Source organism: Myxocyprinus asiaticus, chromosome 8, assembly GCF_019703515.2.
Source record: "Myxocyprinus asiaticus isolate MX2 ecotype Aquarium Trade chromosome 8, UBuf_Myxa_2, whole genome shotgun sequence".
NCBI lineage: Eukaryota > Metazoa > Chordata > Actinopteri > Cypriniformes > Catostomidae > Myxocyprinus > Myxocyprinus asiaticus.
Window position 1 is genome coordinate 33,881,369 of NC_059351.1, and position 26,604 is coordinate 33,907,972.

The following is a 26,604-nucleotide window of genomic DNA, read 5'->3' on the forward strand; positions in this document are numbered from 1 at the left end:
CCGATTCTCAAACGAATGATTCTTGAGCCAGTTCTTTATAGTGAATCAACAACTGTTTTCCGATTCCCAAACGCACGACTCTGAGCCGGCTCTTTAGTGAATCAAAAAAGATTTATGAATCTGTTGGAGCTGACTGAATTAATTGACTTACTCCAAGTAAACCAAGAATCGCTACTGTGTTGTGTGTACTTTAGGCTCATAAGAGTTACTTAATGGTCATTCATATGACAACATGTACTTTAAATACAAATTTAGTTTTGTTGTAATAAGTGAATAACCTGAAAAATTATTCTAAATTGACTCTCCGGCAATTAAATACTGTAATTCATAAATAATAAGACAATACAATTCTTTAAAAATGCAGTTCACTTTTAAACATGCATACAGTATTATTTTTTCATCTACCAGCCACCTTGGCTGGTGGGCTAAAAAGTTAATTTCGGACCCTGTATCTATCCGTCTGTCCGTCTATCTGTCTGTATGTCTGTCTGTCTGTGGTGCCACTAAAAAAGAAAGAAAATAATAATCAAAAAAGCATTATCCATTGAGAAGGTGTCAGTAGCGTTCGGGACTGTCACACGAGTTAAAAACAACTTATATTAATGAGCCAAGTGGACAGGGTTATTGGCCGACACTGTTAAATCCAAATTGGCCAAAATGGTCAATATTGGCAAATTAATCACTTCTGATAATGTACATATAGCCTATCTGTAATGTATTTTTGTTTTTAACTTATCTTCAGAGACTGACCATTACTATACTTCACAAACAATTATTTGTGTAATGCAATGCTTCTCTTGGTTTGAAGTGATGCCTGTTCACACTTCCTTCTCTTTTTCTCTACCTGTTAAATGTAAATTTTCATTCTTGTGGTACTTTTCATTTTCACATCATCCTTTCCTCTTGTTTTGTTACCGCACTGTTTTCCACCCCTTTGATGGAGAGGTCATGTACTCTGTTGCCCTCATCACTTTGTCACAGTGTGGCATTTTGAACTCCGCTTTTTATGCGATAGATGCATTTGCATTATTTCCCCTCCATTTTAAATGAGAAAAGCATGCAGCTTCACAATGTAATTGTCAGTTACCTCTTTTAGCGTGAGTGCTTTGCATGCTTTTGTGGGATGTTACACCAAAGACTGTCTGCTCAGGGTTTAAGCAGTATCTCCAGACAGAGTTTTATATAATGTTTTGCCAAAGGGAAATGGTTAGAACCCACAGTGTCCACTGCATGGTGCTGGATCAACAGGATCAAATGCCACAAAATGTCCTGCAATGACTTTTCTAGGACTAAAACATTTCACAATGCTCTCCATACAGTTAGTTTGTGTTTGTTTGTTTGTAATTATCTTAGTATATTCTTATTACAAAACAGTGATTTATTTATTCCTGACAACCCAGTGTGATTAATTAACTTTGCGTCTGTCAAGCATTCAATTTAGTTAGGCTGTGAGCATCTTGGAAGCTCAGTCTAAACTCCTTCCAGTTGATAAGCGTGACACATGTTGGTGAGATGAGCATTTTAGAGCAATTGAAGAGTTCTCTTGACCAGTAGGTGGCTTCTCCATCAAGAAATGTGACTGTGTTCTCTTTGAATTTGTGGCAGTACATCAAAGGATCCATTCTGCTATGGGTCACTTGTACAAAAATTACATGGAGAAAGTGTAACGCTCATTATGTGACTGTATGAATGGATGTCCCACCTTTCAGTTGAAAGAGCCAATCACCTTTTTGACAGATATATCGCCTGTTTATTTACTCTAAAATGTGCATGCACATTAGCTAGACCATCTTGATAACCATTTTTAGCGTGATTCCAGTCTTTTTCCATTCAAGTGCATAGTAGCTGTACTTATATGCCGATTACCGACATAGAAAATACTTCCCTGGGGCCTATATTAAGATTATTAAAATGGTCACAGAGTGGACTGATTTGCTTAAAGTGATTTTGTACATGCAACATGAATTAAATGGTTCCTCTCTCTCCTTTCAGGCATGGAAGAAGCGATGGTTTGTTCTGCGCAGTGGGAGGCTGACAGGAGATCCAGATGTGCTGGAGTACTACAAGAATGACCATGCCAAGAAACCCATCCGTGTGATTGATCTGAACCTGTGCGAGCAGGTGGACGCAGGTCTCACCTTCAACAAGAAGGACCTGGAGCACAGCTTCATCTTTGACATCAAGACTATCGATCGGATCTTTTACCTGGTGGCCGACACTGAAGAGGAGATGAACAAGTGGGTTCGCTGCATATGTGACATCTGTGGCTTCAACCCCACTGAAACAGAAGGTAAATCGTGTCATACACGCACACATGTACACCCGTGCATACTGACAGACGCTGTCAAAAATAATGCTTGGAGGTTTACAGCAGCCTCTAGTTTTATGTTATATTGCTATATATTTAAGCAAAATGTACAACAGGATGTGCTATATTGTAAGTAAAGTCAAGGGTGCCATATTGCTTTTATAAAGTGGTTAAAACATAGTAGAATTATTAAGGACTCAAAATTCCATTTTGATCTCAGAAGATACCAGTTCACTGTGGACTTTCAGTACTTTCTTGGGTAAGTACACTAAGTATGCTGAAAGTACACATACTCTTAAATAAAGTGCAGCCTAAATGTTAGCCAGTTGCACTTAATAGGAAAGTTCATTATACACAACTCCAGTATACTTGCATCCTGTCCTAAAAGGAACACAAACCTAATAGGCTTTATCACAATTAAAGTTGAGTGTTTCAGGCATTACAGGGATAGTTCACCCAAAAATAAAAATATCTCATCACTCACTTACCCTCATGCCATTCCAGATGTGTATGACTTTCTCCTGCAGAACTCAAAATGAAATGCTCTGTAGGTCCATACAATGCAAGTAAATGGTGACCAGAATGTTGAATCTCCAAAAATCAGAAAGTCTGCATAAAAGTAATCCATAAGACTCCAGTGGTTAAATCCATATCCTCTGAAGCAGTATGATAGTTGTGGGTGAGAAACAGATCAATATATAAGTACTTTTTAACTATGAATCTCCACTTTCACTTTCTTCTTTTGTTTTTCACCTATTTGCATTCTTCGTGCATATCGCCACCTACTGGTCAGGGCTTGTCAAAGGTGGAGATTTATAGGAAAAAGAGGACTTAAATATTAATAAAATCTGTTTTTCACCCACAGTTATCATATTGCTTCTGAAGATATGGATTTAACCAGTGGAGTCTTATGGAGTACTTCTATGTTTCTTTTATGTGATTTTTGGAGATTCAAAGTTCTGGCCACCATTCACTTGAATTGAGTGGACCTACAGACCTGAGATATTCTTCTAAAAATCTTCAGCCTTGAGCTGCCTGCACTTAGAAAGTCAAATGCACCCAGTGAGTGAGTGGGTGTGTGAGGGTGTCAATGTGTGTGCGCACAAGTGATGTGTTTGTGTTGTGCATTTTTTGTGAGTAACTAAAAGCAGAGTTTGAAGAGAGACTAAAACACGTGCATCCACCCTGTGAGCTGCACTCCGCTGACCTTGAGAGGAGGCTGTTCAAAGAGAGATGGAGATTAAAAATAAAAAGCTAGAAATAAAAGCTCTTTTAAAAGACCATAGACAAAACACTTCACAAAATGGGCATCCTAGATGGAACATAAACACTGAGGCTCCAGAACTGGATTAGTGGCACTTTCATGGCCTAGGAGGGCTGCCTTCACCTTCATCAGTACCTTTTAAAAAATTTGGCCCAGGATTACAATGATTTGCCTTGATATTTTATATTAAAGGGGCCACTCAGAAATAGAGTAGTATTTTTGAAAAAGTGAAAACACTTACTTCCACAACATGCTCATGTTAGAGATGGCTTGAACATCAAAATGTGAGTGGAGAGACAAAAACAAATCATTTGGAGCACTTTGCTGAATATCAATCATGAGACTAACGTGTGTACATGTGAAGACGATTTACAAATCAAAGATTTGGATGTTTTGTTCAAACTTTTGAGAATTAAGTGAGAACAGCACTCAAAGCAGGCATTGCCACCAAAACCAGCACTGCTTTGAGACGTAACATAAATTCTTACAAGGAGTGTTTCAGGTTTAAAACAAGTTAAACTCTGTTGAAAGCATTTGTGGTATAATGTTGATTACCACAATTTTGACAGTTAATTTTGACTCATCCCTCTTTTTCTAAAGAAAACGAGCTCGTTCGGTAAGGCACATGAAATGGAAGTAAACTGGTCCAAACACAAAATATTAAAATTCACCTTTAAATATACTGTTTCAAAAGTATAGCCACAATACTTAAACATAATACATGCTAGTATTACCGGCCCCAAGAGCATCTTTTTGTGGCCTGCGTTATGTTTTTCTCACATAAAAATATTAATGTGCATGAATTTTTAGGTCAATTTTCTACAGCCTTTATGGTAATTCTCAGTATCAATGTGTTTCTGAACCGCTCTGAGTCTTTCTTCCACGCCCACTCATCACTGCCACAGCGTGAGTCAATGGGTGTCGAGTGACAAACCCGTTTGAAGAGTTCAACAGAGATACTGTATATGCCCGGCATGAAAAGTAATAAGTGGAGACATCTTCTCCCAAATCCTTAATTATTAGTGATTTGTGTAACTATCCTAAAAGTCTTAAAAGAGAGTAATCATATATGGGAATTAAAAAAAAAAAAAAAATTGAAGCACTTTTGAAGACAGAATTGGATTAGATATATCTGTCTTATTTTGAGAGTACTGTGTGTGTCATAATGACTTTATTTGACAGTGACAACAGAACAGATCATATCTTTCTATATATGGCATGTTGACATTTCACAAAATATCAGTTTTAGTTTTACTTGTACATAGTAATTTTTTAGAGTGGTACATTGTGCTGCAGAATATGGCCTACTTGTAAAAGTGTGAAAAAACCCAGACAACATATATGATCATTAATATATATATCACAGTTTTTAGTTTTCACAGAACCACAATTTTACAAGAATTAAGCTATATATATATATATATATACAGGTTCTGGTCATATAATTAGAATATCATCAAAAAGTTGATTTATTTCACTAATTCCATTCAAAAAGTGAAATTTGTATATTATATTCATTCATTACACACAGACTGATATATTTCAAATGTTTATTTCTTTTAATTTTGATGATTATAACTGACAACTAAGGAAAATCCCAAAATCAGTATCTCAGAAAATTAGAATATTACTTAAGACCAATACAAAGAAAGGATTTTTAGAAATCTTGGCCAACTGAAAAGTATGAACATGAAAAGTATGAGCATGTACAGCACTCAATACTTAGTTGGGGCTCCTTTTGCCTTTTGATGATATTCTAATTATATGACCAGCACCTGTATATATACGTCACGCTGTCACGTTTGTGAATGTTTTTTAAATCTCCGCTGGGATGCGATCTCATGCGTAAGGTAGCGCAGTGATTGGATGGAAGTGTTCTCTCTCTTGAATAATATGGAGAAATGCTCAATGTAATGATGTAGACACATACTCTATTACCAGTCACATCTCAGACTTTACACATATACCTCACACTTTGGGACTTAGCTTTAAATTTTGTTTTTGAACTGGAAGAACATAATGGCTCGAAAAATGAACCACATTGCCTTTAGTATTAAACATTTCAGTGAAGTGTTTTGGGGTTTCATGACCCTTTAAGCTCTATAAACAGCATATGACATGCTGTCAGTTTGCACTGAAAATGATTTTGACGACTCCCTTAGTTTGTAAACAAAAAAAAAAAGCTACTTTACAGTAATGCACTTAAAGTCTATGGTGGCAAATGGTCAGCCCCGTGAATGTATGTGAATGTTTAAAATATTCAGCTATCACTGTTTGAAAAGTAAATACTATGTGCTAGCACGAGACTGGTGTGATAAAATTGCTGACCAGCCTTTTCCGGTCTTCATGGCATGACCTGAATCTGAGTAACAGGAATGGGCATAATGTAACAATACATAAACACTGCTTACAAGGAGTAGAAATTGCATTGGTAACACATAACCAGAATTTCATCCACCTAAAAAAGTTGTTACGCATAAACAGGAACATTTAGGGAATTTAAGAGCTTGAACTTCTTTTACTGAAAAATTCACAAAATGCTTTAAGAAAATTATATGCTTTACTTTACTGTAAGTGCATTACTATACAAAATGTAAAATGTTTCATTGTTTTCACAAACTGAGGGTTGTCAATTTTCATTTCTTTTTTTTTTTCTTCCTTAAATCTCAAAATAAACTTCTTTTTTTTTTTTGTTTTGTGTGGATATTTTTGGAATACACTCTCTCCTTTGCAAGAAAGGTAAAATAGGGAAACCTGATAAAGCATTTTTTGTTGGCAGTGCTGTAAATATCTGTTTTATGACAGACTCATCCTAGCCCTAAATAAAATGTCTCATTAATGCTGTTCATTACCTTTCCACAGTTTTAGTATCCTTAAGTTTATAAAGGCCCTTCTCATTCAAACATCCATTGGATGAGTGTATATCAGTGTATATTTGCACCTCTAAATTGTTAACTTCACATTGCACTCCTTGAACTGCCGATCCGTGATGAATAGCAGTACATGGTCGTCAGGTACTGACATTTGCAAAATATAGATATCATATGGAAAGGTACCGTTTTAATCCACTGTACTTTTTGTACATGCATACCGTGCAACCCTACATTTGTACTTTCTCAATGGCACTTCACTGCTTTAAATGAGAAAATGGTTTATTCCCCTTTTTCCCCAATGTACATTAGCTTACCAAAAGTCGGCCTGTGGAGACGCTTTCACAATAGTAATTGGTTTGGACAGGGATGGTTTCAGTAAAAGTTTTTGATTAAAGCAATGACACACTGAGTTTGATCTCAAAGTCTGTGATCTCATAAAGTGTGTAGCTTAATGTAAACTTCTTGCCTTCTCTCTCTCCCCACTTTCTCATGTTCTCCCTTCAGACTCAGCGAAGGTCTCGCACCAAGTAAATGTGGCAGGGGGTCTGGTGGTGGATGTGGCCCCAAATGCAGGGTTGGGAGCTTCTGCACTGGCCAACGTGCCTCCTCCGTACCATCCCGTGAGCATCAAACACTTAGACTCCTCCAGTCTGGATGAGCCTCAGGACTACCTTTGGCTGGTCAACTGTGAGAGCAAGAAACCTGAGCCCAACAGGTAAAACACTGACAGTGAGGGAAATGACTGACAGTGATATAAAAGTAGTGTTTACACACTATTAGAAAGTGGGTAAACGAAGACGTAGGGCTGGGTGATATCATACTTTGCTACAGTAGAAATGTATCAACCGGTTTTAAGAGTTTGTGAATCAGAAATCGAATAAAACGGGGAAATCTGTAACAACACCCAGCCCTAATATCTGTGGTATGATTGAAAAAAAATTCAGCACTAAGCAAAAAACTGAAGCCTACTCTGCAAACTGTTTTGCAGATGTGCTCTTCCAATGAAGACAATATTTTTGATTGTTATAGGAGCAATTTACTTTAAATGCTTTGTGTCTCAAATTGCATTCAGTTTTGACAGTGTGGCTGTAGGTTGCTTGCAGTAGGCATTATTAAGATTGAATTAAACAGAGTTGCACCATCAAAGGTGTGCATATATTGGCTGTTTTTAACCTGGTCTCATTCAATTTACGTGAACGTTGCAACGTTTTTGCAAAACTGAAATTACGTCATCACACATTTGGCTGCAGTTTCCAAGTGAAATGTCCAACGTGGGGCACCAAAATGAGGTTGTGATCAGACATGATTTTTAAAGGGATAGTTCACCCAAAAATGAAAATTCTTTCATCATTTACTCACCCTCATGATATCCCAGGTGTGTATGACTTTCTTTCTTCAGCAGAACGCATTTGATGAAAAATAGAAAAATATCTCAGCTCAGTAGGTCCTTAAAATGCAAGTGAATGGCGATCCAATTTTTTTAAACTCCAAAAATCACATACAGTCAGCATAAAGTCATCCATACGCGTCCAGCTGTTAAATGAATGTCTTCTAAAGCGACACAATCGCTTTTGGTATTAAAATATAAATATTTAAGTACTGAACTATCCCTTTAAGGTGAATTTTAGATGGAGGTTTAAATAAGCAAAATGTACCTCTTTAACCTAAAACTTTACCCTAAACCTAACCAATAGTGTCCGTAAAGATAAATGAGAGTTTAAAAAAACAAACATCCTTAACCAACACCTAACCCTAACCGATAGTGTTTTAAAATGCAAATTCGAAATAAAATAAAACAAAGAAATACATTTACTGAAGCAACCTCATAATTTCATGCCGATTCATGCCACTTTCTCTTTCGTTCGTCTTTGGCTGGTCTGGAACCGCAGTCGTCGAGACCAAAGTCCAGTGCTCTTTCAAGTGAGCTACCAAAGCTAATTGTGTAGGAACAAGTGTGTAAATGTAGGTGGGTCTGTATTACAAGTGTTAAAATGTTTCATTTTTGAAATCATGCCTTAAAGTAAAGTGTTTTGATATCATAACATAGCTGGTGGTGAATAATAGAGTGAAAAATACATTTGCTAACACTTTCTATGAAGCCCATATTTATAATTCATTGTAAAGTCATTATAATGCATTAGTAATATCTCATAATACACATTATATGTTATAACTTATCAAATAATTGTAACCACAATTATAATACATTAGTATAATGCAGTATAACACCAGCAACATCCAATTTTATCTGCAGAAGTTATAATGTGTTATATATATTTGTAATATACATATAATAGGTATGCTTTAAGTAAAGTGACAAAAGCAATGTCTTATAAACATCCATAAGATATTTTTTAGTGGTTATAAGACATTACAACTCATGCTGGAAATTGTTTACATTACACATGCTCAAAATACAAAATAACACCCATTCAATGTAAATTTTGAGATACTGTGAAAAACATTTGTAAAGCTACAAGGGTAAAATATATCAGAAACACTCCTGAGAAAAAAATACTGTATGTATGTTGATCACACATACAATATAGAATCAAACTGATTCTATACTGGACTCTTCAATAACTTTTCAATGTTTGTTGATCTTATTTGGAGACTTATTTTATAAATAACTTCAATTGTATAAGTTTGACTTGTATGTTACAAGTTTATGGCTGTTTATAAGAAGATATTGCTTTTGTAACTTTACGTAAAGCATGCAAAGAACACATAATATAATCATTTAATAAAGCCTTTTAACTGTTTACAGTATGCTGCTTTTGCATGACAGCACTTATACGATAAACTTTTTTTTTGCTTCAGCAGCATTCAAATTGGATGTTGCTGGTGTTATAATGCATTATACTCTTAGGTTTAACTATGAATAGGGGAAGTCTTATAAAAATGATAACTGTAGTTATAAGTTATAACGTATTATAAGGTGTATTATGAGACATTATGAATGCAGTTTAATGCATGTATAATGCCTTTACTATGCATTATAAACATGGGCTTCATAGAAAGCGTTATCAACCAGGTTGCCTGTTTTACATGCCTTCGAACATGGCTCATCCCATCATAATTAGAATATAAGCCTATTACTCAAAGTCTTGTTTTTAACTAAAGTGTTATGTGAAGCAGCTTTTTTTGTACTTATGGCGAGATTGTTAATTTTGCCTTTTAGTTTCCATATAAAGAAAAAATTAATCAAATGAGATTGAGTGCCTTTAGAAAATATTTAATTCACTGAATTAAAAATAGCCATTACTGCATCACTGGTTAGGCTTTGTAATATGTAAACCATTTTTGGTGTTGAATTTCTGTGTTATTTTATATACTGTACAAGAGGTTGACTGATAGTGGATTTTACCGATACCGATAACTAAGTTGGGCAGCACCTGCCGATAACCGATTAATCAACCGATAGTTTTTAAAATTGATACTGAGTGAAAAAATAACACTCAAAGTAAAATAGTGCTGAACTTTATTACAAAAATAAACAGTACTGACTGAGCCATGAAAATGTATTGTACTTTTTTAAATGAAATAAATATATATAAACTAATATTCAAATTTTGAAGTCAGCTTATTTTTAAATTGACGTTGTTTCATTAGTCCACAAGAGGGCGCAATAAATACATAAACCATTCAGCACTGTTAGATTATTGGATAGAACAGTGGTTCCCAAACTTTTTTTACAGTGGTGTACCCCTCAAAGCATACAACATCCTTTCGCGTACCCCCTCTCTAACGCATAGATAACATTCACACAAGGTATTTTGCAAATGTGTATATTTAGCACGATTATCTTTGTAAAACAACTCCCTTATATTAAACATGTTATGTTTGTACATGTTTTGTACATATTGAATAAATGGCTTACCGATTGAGATAAGTATGCTAGATATGATATTACTGCATAACTTGAAAACTCCCACATCATGGCGTCGTGGTACGCAAGAATAACGTTCGGTTTGTGCCTGGAATTGCGCATCACTGCAGGTATGTCATTGCCGGCCGACTTTGTGCATTGCAGGTAAGTATCTGTGAAATTGTGTGGTCAGCTCAAGGTGCTTTTTTATGTCTCTAGCTTGCAAGCAAATGTGAGTGAAAATTATTGCGTGTGAATGTGGAAGATTATTTGGCCGCACCGGATGTCTGACACCTGTGTCATCAAAGCTTATGAACTTGTATACGATCAGAATCAAAACTTCCTATACATCTAACTTTAAACACAAATTATGTTATAAACGTAAAAAAAAAAAAAAAAAAAAAAAAAACAGACAAACTAAAATCGTGGACGACTGACATGTGCGAGTCTGGTAAAACAGTGAAGTATCAATTTTACTTGCTATCACTAAGCTACATCACCTAGCAGTATGCTGGGCTGGCGAAAAAAAGATACTTGTGTGACGCATGAGTAGATGCATTTTTTTTTTGTACTGCAAAAGATAGGGTTATTTCATTGCATATTTATCTGACCCTTATGACACAACTATTATGGTGTTTCTACACTAGAGGCCACACAAAATTATTTTTGGCAGTGAGAAATACATGAACTGGGTTTGAATGTTATTTTAGACTGATGAAATTAACAGAACGGTAAATCTCAGAATTTTATTCACGTACACCCATTGTCACCTCACGTACCCCCAGGGGTATGCATACCCCAGTTTGGGAAACACTGGCATAGAACATTCCTATCCTGGCTGGTAAAAAAAGACCATTTCATTTTCAACTAATGTGCATAAAATAAATAAAAAGTTTTAGTCGGTCCATATTCTCAAATGTTAAGTCAAAAGTAAAATGAGGGGGGAAAACACTTCAGTAGACAGTTCACATGGTGTTACACTTGCACTGATTCCTGCTACTCCAGACTCAAGCTTCATAATAACATTGAAATACCACACTGTTTTTTATTCAGTACAGTTGTATGTAGAGTAGCAATATTCACAGATAGCAGTGGTATTCGGCTGAACTCGGTGGTGAAGCGGCTCAGACTATGAGCCCAGGCCAGGGGCTGTTCAAACAGACAGAACACAACAGACTAGAACCGAACGTGAGGATCTCGAGACACACATTTCCAAGTTGAACATCTTTCCTGACAAAGCATTTAAACAGCTCATTGCTTAATCTGAGAAACGCATATAAGAGAGCAAGATGCAATGGACAAAGACTGTTCACACTGAACGCTTTTGCAACCACACATTTGTTTTTCTGTGTAAACGCACACTAGACGAACATCTTTGTTTCCCTTTGTTTTTGTTTATTCAGCGTCTCGTGCAGGAGCGCTGTTTTTTAGATGATGTTTAATTAAAAATAACTTTAAAAGCATACTGAGACACCTGCTTTCTGTTAAACTGTATTTGTTGCACTGTATCTAGCCTTTTTTAGCACAAGAATATGATTGATCTGAAGTCATCGTATTACGGTGAGGATAAACAATTTAATTGAAATCAGATGCGTCTCTGATTTGTTTATATGTTTCTCTCGGCTGCATGAAGATATTAATTTGCTTTCTCACGTCACTAGCTTTAAGTATGCAACTTAGTTTGCTAACGAATGCATAAACGTGACCAGCTGGATATAAACTAATGCAAATAGATGGTAATAGATGGTAACAATCGTGACATTTGGGTAGGACTTGCGTGTATTTTTGTCATATTGTTCTAACCACTTGAGGTTAGCTTTAATGTTAGCGTCCTCTCAGCCTTGTCGACAAACATACTGTTGTTCTCTACTAATGCAGCATCTAACAAATGAATTACTTTATAATGATATGACAACATACACTATAGTGTACTGTATACATACCTTTTCATTGTTGATGTTTTAAATCCGCATCTGAAGTGTTCCGCTCCATGCAGAGTGTAGTCTCGTGTCAAAACAAACACCACAAGGCATCAGTGAAGTGATAGTTTTTATTTTGCCTCTAGAGGCCACTCTCATACTGTATAACGACAGCAGACCCTTCCCAGCCGCTCCAGCACCAGACGCAACGGGGAAAATAACTGATAGTGGCGATTAATCGGCAAAACCGATATATATCGGTCGACCTCTATACTGTACTATTTATTGTATAATATACCTGTGTACTATATACAAAATAAGTATTGCAGTATATCATGGTAAAAGTGTATAAGGTATTGTATACCCATTGCTACTTAGAAGCTTCAGTACTGGAGTTACAGAATTCTTTGTGCTATGGGTGAAGACCTGGATCATTGTGTGTATCTGTGTGGTGTAGTCCAGTGGCTCCTCTTGCTCAAGGGGAGGAGGAGCAGGAGTACCTGCTCTTGGAGGAGTGTGAGACCAGGAGTGCTCCTGACAGTCAGTGAGTGGAGAGCACCAGTGTGAAGAACGTAATACTAAACCACACACTTAATGGCCAACAGCCAAATAGTTTTTTTTACTTGAAAATCTATTTGCACAATTACTGAAATAACATTTAAGCAGTCATATTTAACTTAATTTACTGACCTTTTTGCCTTTACTGCATACGTGTGTATATAAAATGCACACATTCTCTGACTGATTTAACAAGGACTGAGTAAGATGACGTGTGCATGGTTGTGTTTTATGGACTTAACTTGCCAGTCAGTTCAAGGGCTATTTAATCCAAAAAAGAAATAAATAAAAACAGTTCTGTCACCATTTACTCACTATCATGTTGTTTTTAAACTCGTATGACTTTTTTCTGTGGAACACGAGGATACATTGTAAAGAAAAAAGGCTTTCAGTCCCTAACGTTCTGCCTAACATCTCAATTTGTGTTCTACGGAAGAGAAAAGGTCATGGAATTTTGGAATAACATGAGGGCAAGTAAACAATGACAAAATTTTGGGTTTTGGATAAACTGTCCCTTTAGACTGAGATTTGTATTTTGCATATAAGATTAGTTTGTATTGTATTTCATAATGGCTATTAGCAGGCAGCATGATGACATACAGTTGTGCTCAAAAGTTTGCATACCCTGGCAGAAATTGTGAAATTTTGGCATTGATTTTGAAAATATGACTGATCATGCAAAAAAACTGTCTTTTATTTAAGGATAGTGATCATATGAAGCCATTTATTATCACATAGTTGTTTGGCTCCTTTTTAAATCATAATGAGAACAGAAATCACCCAAATGGCCCTGATCAAAAGTTTACATGCCCTTGAATGTTTGGCCTTGTTATAGACACACAAGGTGACACACACAGGTTTAAATGTCAATTAAAGGTTAATTTCCCCCACCTGTGGCTTTTTAAATTGCAATTAGTGCCTGTGGATAAATAGTCAATGAGTTTGTTAGCTCTCACATGGATGCACTGAGCAGGCTAGATACTGAGCCATGGGGAGCAGAAAAGAACTGTCAATAGACCTGCGTAACAAGGTAATAGAACTTTATAAAGATGGAAAAGGATATAAAAAGATATCCAAAGCCTTGAAAATGCCAGTCAGTACTGTTCAATCACTTATTAAGAAGTGGAAAATTTGGGGATCTCTTGATACCAAGCCGAGGTCAGGTAGACCAAGAAAGATTTCAGCCACAACTGCCAGAAGAATTGTTCGGGATACAAATAAAAACCCACAAGTAACCTCAGGAGAAATACAGGCTGCTCTGGAAAAAGACGCTGTGGTTGTCTCAAGGAGCACAATACGATGATACTTGAACAAAAATAAGCTGCATGGTCGAGTTGCCAGAATGAAGCCTTTACTGTGCCAATGCCACAAAAAAGCCTGGTTACAGTATGCCCGACAACACCTTGACACGCCTCACAGCTTCTAGCACACTGTAATTTGGAGTGACGAGACCAAAATAGAGCTTTATGGTCACAACCATAAGTGCTATGTTTGGAGAGGGGTCAACAAGGCCTATAGTGAAAAGAATACCATCCCCACTGTGAAGCATGGTGGTGGCTCACTGATGTTTTGAGGGTGTGTGAGCTCTAAAGGCACAGGGAATCTTGTGAAAATTGATGGCAAGATGAATGCAGCATGTTATCAGAAAATACTGGCAGACAATTTGCATTCATCTGCACAAAAGCTGCGCATGGGACGCTCTTGCACTTTCCAGCATGACAATGGCCCTAAGCACAAGGCCAAGTTGACCCTCCAGTGGTTACAGCAGAAAAAGGTGAAGGTTCTGGAGTGGCCATCACAGTCTCCTGACCTTAATATCATTGAGCCACTCTGGGGAGATCTCAAACGTGCGGTTCATGCAAGACGACCAAAGACTTTGCATGATCTAGAGGCATTTTTCCAAGACAAATGGGCAGCTATACCACCTGCAAGAATTTGGGGCCTCATAGACAACTATTACAAAAGACTGCATGCTCTCATTGACGCTAAAGGTGGCAATACACAGTATTAAGAACTAAGGGTATGCAGATTTTTGAACAGGGATCATTTCTTTTTTTTCTTTGTTGACATGTTTTGTTTTATGATTGTGCCATTCTGTTATAACCTACAGTTGAATATGAATCCCATAAGAAATAAAAGAAATTTGTTTTGCCTGCTCACTCATGTTTTCTTTAAAAATGGTACATATATTACCAATTCTCCAAGGGTATGCAAACTTTTGAGCACAACTGTATGCGTTTGAGGATTTGTATGAACAGCAAATTGTATCTGTATAGTTCTGGAATTTGTTTATGAATAATTTTGGCATTTGTATGAGTGTTATGTATTTGACTTCTCTGCAGGGCCCATGGCGACTGCAAGTCTACCTCCTCCGAGCCTGACTGTAACGACAACCTCCCTTCCCACTTTACGCCTACCTCCACCTCCTCCAAACACGCCTCTGTCAATGGCTTCTTCTCTTCCCAGCATGCCACTGGGCTCTATGACTCCCCTCCTTCACGTGGACAGTCTTTTTCGGCCGATTTGCAAGGCCTTTACCACCTGCCCCGAAGTTACTCTCAGGACACTGTACTGCTGCCCAAGTCAGCATCCTCCCTCCCGGCGCCTGACAGTGACACTGGTGAACTCTATGTCTTTAACACACCTGCTCGCAAATCCTCTGTAGAGACCCAGTTGAGGAACTTGTCAGTCAGCTATGATATCCCACCCACACCCGGTAGCAACTGTACCTACCATGTTCCCCGTACAGTTGGGGTGGAGCCTGTTTCTGCAGCCACAGATGTGGTACCACCTCCCCGTCCGCCAAAGCCTTCACTGACTGCAGGATCAGTTCCACCTGAACGGTCACCAACGGACACTTATATGGTACCACGGTCAGTGTCTGAAACTGATGGGAACTACTGTGTGCCAACAAGTGCAGGTACCAAAGCACTGAGAAGCAACACAATTGGCACAATGGATTCATCACGGCTACGTAAAGGTAGGGACTTGTAATGTCATTCATCTGTGCTATTTCTAGGGCTGTCATGATTACTCGATTAAATCTGATTACTCGATTCAAAAAATTCCTCAATTACAAAATTGCTAAATCGACAAATCGACGAGGGTGCAAACATTTAACGACGAGAGGTGTCAGCTGTGTGAGAGCACTTCATTTTAGATTTGAAAAACAACGCAGTTTATGTTTACGGTTGTTTATGTTTAAGATTATGTTTAAAAAATAGATCGCAATGCCTCGCATCTAATTAATATTTTATAGTGTATGGCCATTAATACAGGTAGAACTCAATGTGGTAATCTAGAGAACTTTTTTTACTGAATAAAACCGCAGGTCTGTATGCTGTCAGTCAAAGCTCCACGTGAATCTGCAATTAAAAACACGGCAGCGCGTCTCGTGCCCTACAGATGCAATATAACATTTTGGCTTACCTAAAGGAAAACTGGCTATACTTTGCATGTGAATTTATTAACAGTGTTTACTCTATAAGGAACTGAATGTTCACATGCTTAAGGGCATTTTACATGGTACATGGCAAGTGACAAGCTTTTGCGATCTGCATGTAGCACATGCGCAACAATGCCCGCAACTGCTGCAGCTCAACACAAGAGTGAGAAAATATATCTCACTTGAATACTGTGAATGCTGTATTCCGATTTGCATGCAAGTGATAGTTAAAACAAAACAACAAACAAATAAAATGGCTTTTATCTCTATATAAAATAGTTTAACCATGTATATAACTCATCTTCAATAAATAAAACTGGTGGGCAGACATGATTTCTGAAAAGATAAAACATTTTATTTCCATGGCCTGTTTTCTCATATTTGAGTTCTAAACTAAAATGGGTAGATCATATTGAACTAGTTAAAGAAAAAAGTAGATCTTGCATTTAAAAAAAAATAGTTGGGCACACCTGGAGAAGCCAGTCTCTGTCAGCTTGAATTATGTAAAAAAAAAAAAAAAAAATTATATTATAGATCTGCTTTGTTTGTCTGTTGGCTTTTAGATGTTGTTTGCACAATTGTTTTGTTGTTGTTATTCAGTCGTAAAATACAGAAAATGTAGGCTAATGAATGCATTTTAGCCAAACGTGACTTCACCTCGACAACGTTATGCAATCTGAGTTTTTAAATAATTTTACGATTAATCGATTAATCGTCAGAATAATCGTTAGATTACTCGATTACCAAAATAATGGATAGTGACAGCAGTGTTGTAGTTTTGGATTTTTAATTTTGTTTTTATTTCTATTTTATATCAATCTGTCATTCCAAATGAGTTTTAGTTTTCATTCTTTCAGTTTCAGTTTATTTTAATTTTAGTAGTTTTCATCGCTGCCAAAGCAGAAGCATTTACTGGTATAATTTAAAAATGTCTAAAATCATTACATTTCTTAGGGCAGTCTTGTTGTTTCCTCTATCTATTTGTATTATTGTGTTTAATGTGGATTGTAAATGTTGCAAATTTTATAACAGGGTGAATATGGGTAAAGTGAAAAAGGACATTTAAACTTGATCCCCATTGTATCCATATGAATTTCCTTAGATGATTATAAATTATTTCTTAACTAATCTTTGGGAAGTAAACAATTAAAGGTATAGTTCACCCAAAAATGAGAATTCTCACAATTTACTCACCCTTATGCCATCCCAGATGTGTATGACTTTATTTCTTCTGCAGAACACAACGATTTTTAGAAGAATAATTCAGCTCTATAGGTCCATACAATGCAAGTTATCATGGTACAAAACCTTGAAGCTCCAAAAGAGCACATAAAGGCAGCATCCTTTTTTTTTACTGTAAATCTTGACATCAGCAGTATCATTGGCAATCTTTCCTGTAGACAGCAATTGCAAGATTTATAGTGAAAAGGGAGTTACATTTTGGTCTGTTCTCACCCAAAACTGATTAGATTTCTTCAGAAGACATGAATTAAAACATATAAGGATTACTTTGTTACCTTTATGTGCTTTTTAGAGCTTCAAAGCTTTGGACCCTATTGATTTGTGTTGTATGGACCTACAGAGCTGAGATATTCTTCTAATGTCTTTGCTTGTGTTCAGCAGAAGAAAGTAAGTCAAACACATCTGGGTTGGCATGAAGGTGAGTAAATAATAAGAGAATTGTCATTTTTGGTCAAAATCTCTCTCTCTCTCTCTCTCTTTTTTTTTTTTTTTTTTTTTTTTTTGAGGTTTTAAATGGATGATTTTTACATTGCGATGTGTGGCAGAGCTCATTTCATGACCACCTGTGGGAAAAGCAATGGTTAGGAAAATAACAGAAATTTGAGGTGTAATGTTTGTAAATGTTACATAATGATTTATGATGTAAAAGTGTTACAAAATATAAAAAAAAATAATTCTAAATACTTTGTAGATATTTTCTAGACAATCATTTTTCCTCTGGGATTTGGTCAAAGGAGGGTCTTCAAAGGTTCTAGTTCTCAGTATTAAGAATTTTTTCATTTTTACTTTTGACCAAAGTTGAAGACATCCTAACCTTTCTTCAAAGGCATAATGTCAGTTTGTGTGTGTTTGGATCATGATTAAAAGTGCCAAGAAATGTACAATTTCCAAAAGTGTCCTACTTTGCCCAAAACTAAAAATAAAATAAAACTGAAATTAATTTGAAATCATTTTTATTTTAGTTAGTTTTTGAGTTAAGAAAAAGTATTTTAGTTTAGTTTTTTTTTCACATAATTTCTGTTTTTATTTTTATTTTAGGTAACGAAAATGGTTTAAGTTAGTTTTTATTTTAGTTTTTGTTAACTATAATAACACTGAGTGACAGCCCTAGCTATTTCAGCCTCATAAATAAAGGAATAGTTCGACCTTCATGTCATTTCCAAACCTATTTGATTTTTTTATTCCTCTGTAGAACACATCATTTCATAATTGAATACAGAACTTGTTGGATAGATTTAATACAATGGCAGTGGACAGTAACTAACTTAAACACTTAATAAAGCACCCAAGTGTCATAGATTTGGTCCATGTTTCATATTCCAGGTCTGAAGTTCTGAAGGAATACAATCATAAACAGATAAACAGACCAAAGTTGTTTTCATTTTTCAAATCAATTAATGGATAAGCTAGGTAAACCGAGCTGAATCCAATATGGTGACACATCAATAACATAAAACCTCATTGGTACATGTGCCGTGACTTCATGATGTTTGGTAAGGTTACGTGCAAGAATTGATTTTATTGAGAGTAAAAACTATGCTGTCACCATTGTGCCCTTGGAAATGGCTCTAAACCATGCTCTAGGTTGGTCTTCATTGCAATTTAGTCTATTGCAAATTACTTTGAGTACAAGTAACTGTTTAATGGTGAGCAATAAGTAATACATGTCTGTACTATCGATATCTTCATTTTTGCATCCTTAATCTTGATTTCACACACTTTCTTATCATGTGGCAAAATGTCTCAAGATATTTTAATTATGGGTCATCAAGCGCTGTTTGTGCTGCAACAATAGTGTAATGTAGTCATAAGTGGGTTTCTCTAGTGTTGTTTGATGGTATTGTGAGACATCCACTCCCTTCCTCACAAATGTTTTCATAATGATACCCATCCATACTGACAGTATAATGAAAACATACTGAATTACTGTTGTACTCCTGAGCATAATGTCAGCATATATTATGCAAATCTTTTTTTCTTGACTGTATTCAACATTTGCTTATCGATGCATTTATTTCACAGATTATGGATCTCAAGACTGCTATGATATACCACGGCCCTTTCCCTCAGACAAAAGTTGCTCATTTGATTTTAATGAAAGCTTCAACAACTATTTTGTAAGTGTTATTTAATCCATGCCATTGACTTTGGAAGTAATTTAAAAATATTTGCAGCCAAATCACATTGATGCACAAAGCACATGTAATATTTACAGTACAGATTTTGCTCTTATGGAAAGAAATTGGTACTTTTATTAACCAAAATGGCATTCAACTGATCACAATGTCTAGTAAGGACATTCATATTGAAAATGTACTATTACAATTTGAAGAAAAAAAAAAACTACTTAAACTACTTCAAAGAGTTCTCATCAAAAAAATCCTCCACATGCAGCAATGACAGCTTTACAGATCCTTGGTATTCTAGCTGTCAGTGTGTCCAGAGACTCAGCTGACATTTCACCCCACGCTTCCTGTAGCACTTGCCATATATGTGGCTGTCTTGTCAGGCATTTCTCACGCACCTTACAGTCTAGCTGATCCCACAAAAGCTCAATGGGGTTAAGATCCTTAACACTCTTTTCCAATTATCTGTTGTCCAATGTCTGTGTTTCTTTGCCCACTCTAACATTTTCTTTTTGTTTTTCTATTTCAAAAGTGGCTTTTTCTTTGCAATTCTTCCCATAAGGCCTGCACCCCTGAGTGTTCTCTTTACTATTGTACAAGAAACTGGTGTTGAGCGGGTAGAATTCAATGAAGCTGTCAGCTGAGGACATGTGAGGCATCTATTTCTCAAACTAGAGACTCTGATGTAGCTATCCTCTTGTTTATTTGTACATCTGGCCTTCCACATCTCTTTCTGTCCTTGTTAGAGCCAGTTGTTCTTTGTCTTTGAAGACTGTAGTGTACACCTTTGTATGAAATCTTCAGTTTTTTGGTAATTTCAAGCATTGTATAGCCTTCATTCCTCAAAACAATTATTGACTAATGAGTTTCTAGAGAAAGCTGTTTCTTTTTTGCCATTTTTGACCTAATATTGACCTTAAGACATGCCAATCTATTGCATACTGTGGCGACTCAAAAACAAACACAAAGACAATGTTAAGCTTCATTTAACAAACCAAATAGCTTTCAGCAGTGTTTAAAATAATGGCAAGTGATTTTCTAGTACCAAATTAGCAATTTAGCATGAATACTCAAGGAAAAGGTGTTGGAGTGATGGCTGCTGGAAATGGGGCCTGTCTAGATTTGATCAAAAACTATTTTTTTCAAATAGTGATGGTGCTGTTTTTTTACATCAGTAATGTCCTGACTATACTTTGTGATCAGTTGTATGCCACTTTGGTGAAGTATCAATTTCCTTCAGAAACAGCCAAATCTGTACATTATTCCAAACTTTTGGCTGCCAATGTATATTATATACAATGGGATTCAAATAGTCCACATTGAAAATCAGGGATTTAACTTAAAAAAAAAAAAATCAAATTTAAAGAAAGAAGCGTTATGATGTGTAATGAATAAGAAAGATTTAAGATTCTACACTTTTTCTAGGTCACGAAATAAGCAAATTTATGACATTGGCCAAGCTGACTACTTTGTAAAAATTGTCCGATTTTCTGGCTTCTATTGAAGCACACAAGATGCTCAATGGATGGATAGATTTTGTTCTAAAATTCATGAAATATAGAATGTCTTGTATTGAAAGTGTCTTGAGTATCACTAACAGTTTATTCTCTATTCTTTGATGCATGTAGAAAAATAAAGGCATGATGCCATTAGGAAATGTGTCCACTGAGGAGGTAGATGAGAATTATGTACCCATGAGTGTCCATTCTTCTTCACATCATCGCTCTGGCAGCCTTTCTGAGCCCATCCAAGAGCCCAACTATGTGCCTATGACACCAGGCACTGTGGAGTTCTCCTCTCTCGGCAAACAGGTGCCCCCTCCAGCCCACATGGGCTTCCGCTCCAGTCCGAAGACACCGCCTCGTAGACCAATGCACATAACTGAATGCCAACCGCCACCTGTAGACCGCAACCTCAAACCTGACCGTAAAGGTGAGCCCTGAGGGGTTTTTTTTGGGGGGGGGGGTGTTCTATATGTGTGTGATTTAAGTAGGATGTGGAATTAGGGCTACACAATTACAACAAATCAAAATTGATTATTTGTAATCACAGTTAATAATTATTGCATGCCATTTTCTTTTCTTGCACTGGCTACACTTCCAAAAACAAGCTGAAAACTATGTTCCTTAATTACTTTTGTTATATCATAATAGGAGCATTCTAGTTTTGTCTCATCATTACTGATAGACTTATTTGCTTAGGAATATGTCTGTGATTATAATGCTCAACTGCTAATATATATATATATATATATATATATATATATATATAGCTGTAAATATAGATTTTTGATTCACAAGATTAGATCTAAATTAAATGCTGTAGTTAACAATTTTCAAGTAAATGTAATTGCAGCAGCCATAATTCTAATCTAGGTTATTTTTCCAATTGATTGTGCAGCTCTATGTGGAATTGAATACATGTTGTGTATGTTGCCAAAGGCTTTTGTAATTCAGCTTACATCTTTTAATGCTCATTACATTCTTTCTCACTAACAGGTGCTGGCCCATGCTTATAAAAAAACACTTTTCGAATATAACACTTATGTTTATTCCTGACACTTTTTAATCTGCTAATGTTGACGAGTTCTGTCTCAGGGTGCATAGCCTGTCATCATTGGATGATAGCACATATGAAAGATCTTTCAGCTTGCATGGAGACCTAGTCCGCACTACTGTTTCGGTGGCTTTTGCCTTTTAGTTCTTAGCATGTGACCTTACTAATGAAAGAGGATATTGTCTAGAGGCTCAGAGCCCTTCATATGAGGGAGCCTGTCTGCGCTGTAAACCCGGAGCGGTCACCTCTGTCCCCATTGTGCTTTAGTGAAAGACCCCTTTGATGGCCGGACCTGCAAGGGGAATTTCAGTCTGGTCAAAGAGAAAGGGGGACGTGCTGAAAGTTGCACAATCAGGCAGAAACATCAGCAGCCAGCTGGGACAGCACTATTGATCTAAACCTTAATGGCAGCAGCCCTATGCATATATCTGAAACCATTTTGTATATCAGTTACTTGCTGTTTCTGACAGCTGACTGATTGCAGGAGACTATGATGTGCATACACAGGAAATACAGTAGTTCCAGAAAGTATTTGGACAGTTCTAGACACTTAAGCCACACTTGCAGTGTAAGGATTTTATTGCATTAGATAACAAAATATCAAACCAAATGGCATCAGATTTCCTCTTTTGTAAGTCACTTTGGATAAAAGCATCTGCAAAATTAATAAATGTAAATGTATCTGCAAACAAATGATGCCATACCTTATCCAGAATTAACTGGGTTGCTGTACTGTTGATCACTAATAGGCATTTCTTCTGCTGGTCACTCTAACGTTATTCGTGGGCTGCATAACTGCCCATAGCTTTTGTAAATAATGCATCAAATTGACAGCTGTCTTCCACTTTCTTCACTCCTAATGGTAGTCACTAAGAGTTCTTACATGCACTAATTTTCATCAATCTGAATACATTCAATCCGATTGCAGATTCCGAATGTACTGTTTATATGTACTCTAAACTTTGCAATCCAATACAAATATTCATTTACATGTCCGTTCCATGTATTCTGAACAAGTTGAGATATCTAAAAATATGGCAGAAAAGCTTTCTTCTTATATTACTCACTTTACTCAGCAAACAAAGAATTAGAAAAAGCGTCCAAGTCCAGCATCCTGTCTGGCTCAACCATATTTGCCTCATGCCCATTCCTCCTCCAGTATAACCGCAGGCATCTCTGGATGCAAGTACAAAGTAAAAACAGGTGGGGGAGTGTTGTCCTTAAATTTAAAACATTTAATAAATAGTAACAATAATGCATTTTATAATGGCCATAAAATGAAACAAATTAGAATAAAAACCAGAAAAGATTAAAATTACATTAAACACCATTTAAAATATATATTTTTATTCTACAGGTATACTTCACACTTTTCAGTCCTCCTGCCCAGTCCTACTTCCCTGAAGGTCACATTTTTATGACAAACTCTCCTTGGCCTGACATTTTGTCACATAATATTTAGTCTGGGTAATATATGAATAGAGATGCTGGCTTGTTTCTGCCCTCATCTGTGTTGTTCATTTTATCTTCTGACTTGTGCCAGCTTTAAAGGTCACATACAGAGGTTGGGCTACTAATATCTGACAGACTAAGTTGTAAAATTTTTATCATGGTCTATTTTCATCCGTCATATTAGTTTAAATATCCCTGAAATGTAGGAAAGACTATTTGATGTTGTCTCAATATAGTCAACATTTAGTTAAATGTGACTTTGCATAGTAAGCGTGAGTCTGATAAAACAGGTGTTCTATTTAATAATTTGCAGAGTTGGGGAACGTACAAAAGGGTACTTGTGTTATTGATGTTTCTTGCTGGCAGAGCATGTCTGGCGATCTCTTTCCCGCACACACACAGCGTGCGGAGAGGGCAAGCGGGCGAGCGTGAGAGAGAATGTGTGAATTGCAAGAATAATCACATAAGGACATATGTACACGTGAAAACTGATGCGCAGTATCAAATATACAGAATGTATGATATTAGTCCAAACTGTAGAGAGCACATCAATATAAAGACAGAGCCAAATCTCTGACATTTAGAGGCAATTTTGAAATCCCGTCCGGATGCTTTTTTTCAGGTCCAAAAAAAGGAAATGACGTATGGTCACTCTGTAATAGATAGTTGCATAATAATACATGCCATAATAAATTATATTTACCAGTCATTTTATTTATTTGACATAAAAAAATAGTTAATTAAATGCTGAGAAATAGAGAAAATGTGTTATCAAATAGTTGTATATACACAATAGCTGTGCATGCAGTGTTGTAGTCAAGTCACTAGATCTCGAGTCCGAGTCCTCACTTCTCAAGTCCAAGTCACCAATATTGTGTACGAGTCGAGTCACCAATAACTGCATACAAGTCTGAGTTACGAGTCTTTGTCTATGTCATAAAATAAGCAAAAAATCACAATTCTGTTGCTATTTGAAGTTTATTGGCACACACACACACACACACACATTCAGCCTTTCAAAGTGTATTGTATAAGAAACCATACACTCAATAACAGTACCATCTCTGTAGTTTTTTTTTTTCTTAATGTTACTTGAATGTTTTAAAGTCTTTAAGCACGGTTTTCTTCATTGGTTCTTCATTCTTTGTTCTTATTTGAGTACTAGCTGTTTCTTTGTCTTGAATAATTACTTGAGAACTTAATAAAAGTCTGTCTGTCTGTCTGTCCATCAATCTATCTATCTATCACAATGTTGTATATAGGCCTATACAATAATCAAGGAAATAAAAAATAAGATGTCAGAAAAATAACTTTCCACTGTAAACATCAGTGCCTTCTTGCCATTTATTTGAAGTTTATTTATTTATTTATTTTCTCAGTTATTGTCCTCTAGTGTTATATTATCAAAATTCATTATAATTCAGGCATTGGAGCAATTCACATGGTTTTTCATGGATGGATGTTTGTCCTTTTAACAATGGGATTACTTAACTGTTTTAATCTACATTTGTGATACTCGCATCACGCGAGTCTCGTCAACACACACGTTAACATGATCTTATGTTCCCGTTATAATTATAACTCGTAATAATGGTTTATGATTTTGTTCCACATAATTTAAAATTTTCTACGTATGTGCCACCACATAGATTCTGAAAAATCCTTTATGCGTTCTTGACAAACTTGTACATGGTACGTTTTCTACTGAGGTGAAAGTTTTAAGACGACTTAAGTCACAACGTGTTCTTTGTTAATGGTTTCTATCGTTTGATTTGCTCATATCTCTTACAATTTCAGTGAGCATCAGAGTATTATTCTTACAGTACGACTTTAACCATATATTATGCACCACTGACCAAATGGTGAGTTGATTCCTCAAACTCCGGTATTCTCCCCCGCTATACCATGTCTACAGAGGCAGAATATTAATTTGGATTATTAATTAAGAGTTAATTTGCGTTATAATAGATTTGCGAGTAAACATGACATGTTTTGAGTGACACACGCACTCTCTGAACGAGAGCAGGGAGATTTGAGAGTGCGCGTCCAGTTTTGAGTGAAAGCAAAGGAAATCTGCATGCGAGCGCAAAGATTCGCGCTCGTGCAACCGGTACATGGCATGACATGCATGTGATCTCATGCCATAATAGGACAGAACGCAAAAGTTAACGGTTGTAACAAGTTCTCTCCTCCAAGTCAAAATGCACCCAATGCTCGAGTCAAAGTCTGAGTCATTAGTGTTCAAGTCCGAGACGAGTCATCAATATCGCGACTTGAGTCCGAGTCTTGGACTCGAGTACTACAACACTGTGTGCATGATAGGAATTATTTCTCTCACTGCTTCCAATAACACAGATAATGAGAAACAATAAACATTCAGAACAGAAAATAAATCCCTCAAAAGGCAATAACTTAGTAGGGATGGCCGATACCAGTTATTTTCTTTTCTATCTGATACCAATAATAACAATTCCAATATTGTCTATACCTCTATGAAATAGATTTTTTTTTTGTGATTTCTTGGGACAAAATGGGTAATTTAAAATATTATTTTAGTCATAATTCAAGTCATTATTTGCTTTGTTTAACCTTACAAAAATTAACCATGGTTTTACTTCAGTAGCCACAGTTTAACCATAGTATTTAGTTAAGCCATAGCCACAAAATTAACCACGGTTACTACTACAATATTACTGTAGTAAAACCATGGTTTCCACCAAAAAAACATGGTTACTACAGCCATGGTTACAGTCATGTTTACAAGTGAAACCATGGTTAATTTTAGTTTATTATTTTTTATTAACAACAATTACATGAATTTGTTTATTTAAAAAAGTAAAGATGTTGTGTTGTCTATATTAAAAACAAAGTGTTTGGAACATTCTTTGTTTCATAGAACAGAATGGTGCTCTTTCATCATTTTCAGATTTACCCGCCCCTGTATGTCTTGTAAAAGTAAACAAACTGTGGTTGGTCGCTTAACATAACCGCTT

General features: G+C 36.2%; 1 protein-coding gene across 5 annotated transcripts in view; it reads left to right on the top strand.

Moving 5' to 3' along the window:
* Positions 1 to 26,604, top strand: part of LOC127444835 (GRB2-associated-binding protein 1-like) — a 147,718-nt gene that overhangs the window by 100,920 nt on the left and 20,194 nt on the right. For all 5 annotated transcript variants that reach the window (XM_051704394.1, XM_051704395.1, XM_051704396.1 and 2 more), the window contains 5 exons: positions 1,993 to 2,290; positions 6,950 to 7,160; positions 15,133 to 15,770; positions 19,500 to 19,594; positions 21,232 to 21,535. In XM_051704394.1, coding sequence (XP_051560354.1) covers positions 1,993 to 2,290; positions 6,950 to 7,160; positions 15,133 to 15,770; positions 19,500 to 19,594; positions 21,232 to 21,535 — 1,546 coding nt within the window. The remainder of the gene's footprint in view (positions 1 to 1,992; positions 2,291 to 6,949; positions 7,161 to 15,132; positions 15,771 to 19,499; positions 19,595 to 21,231; positions 21,536 to 26,604) is intronic.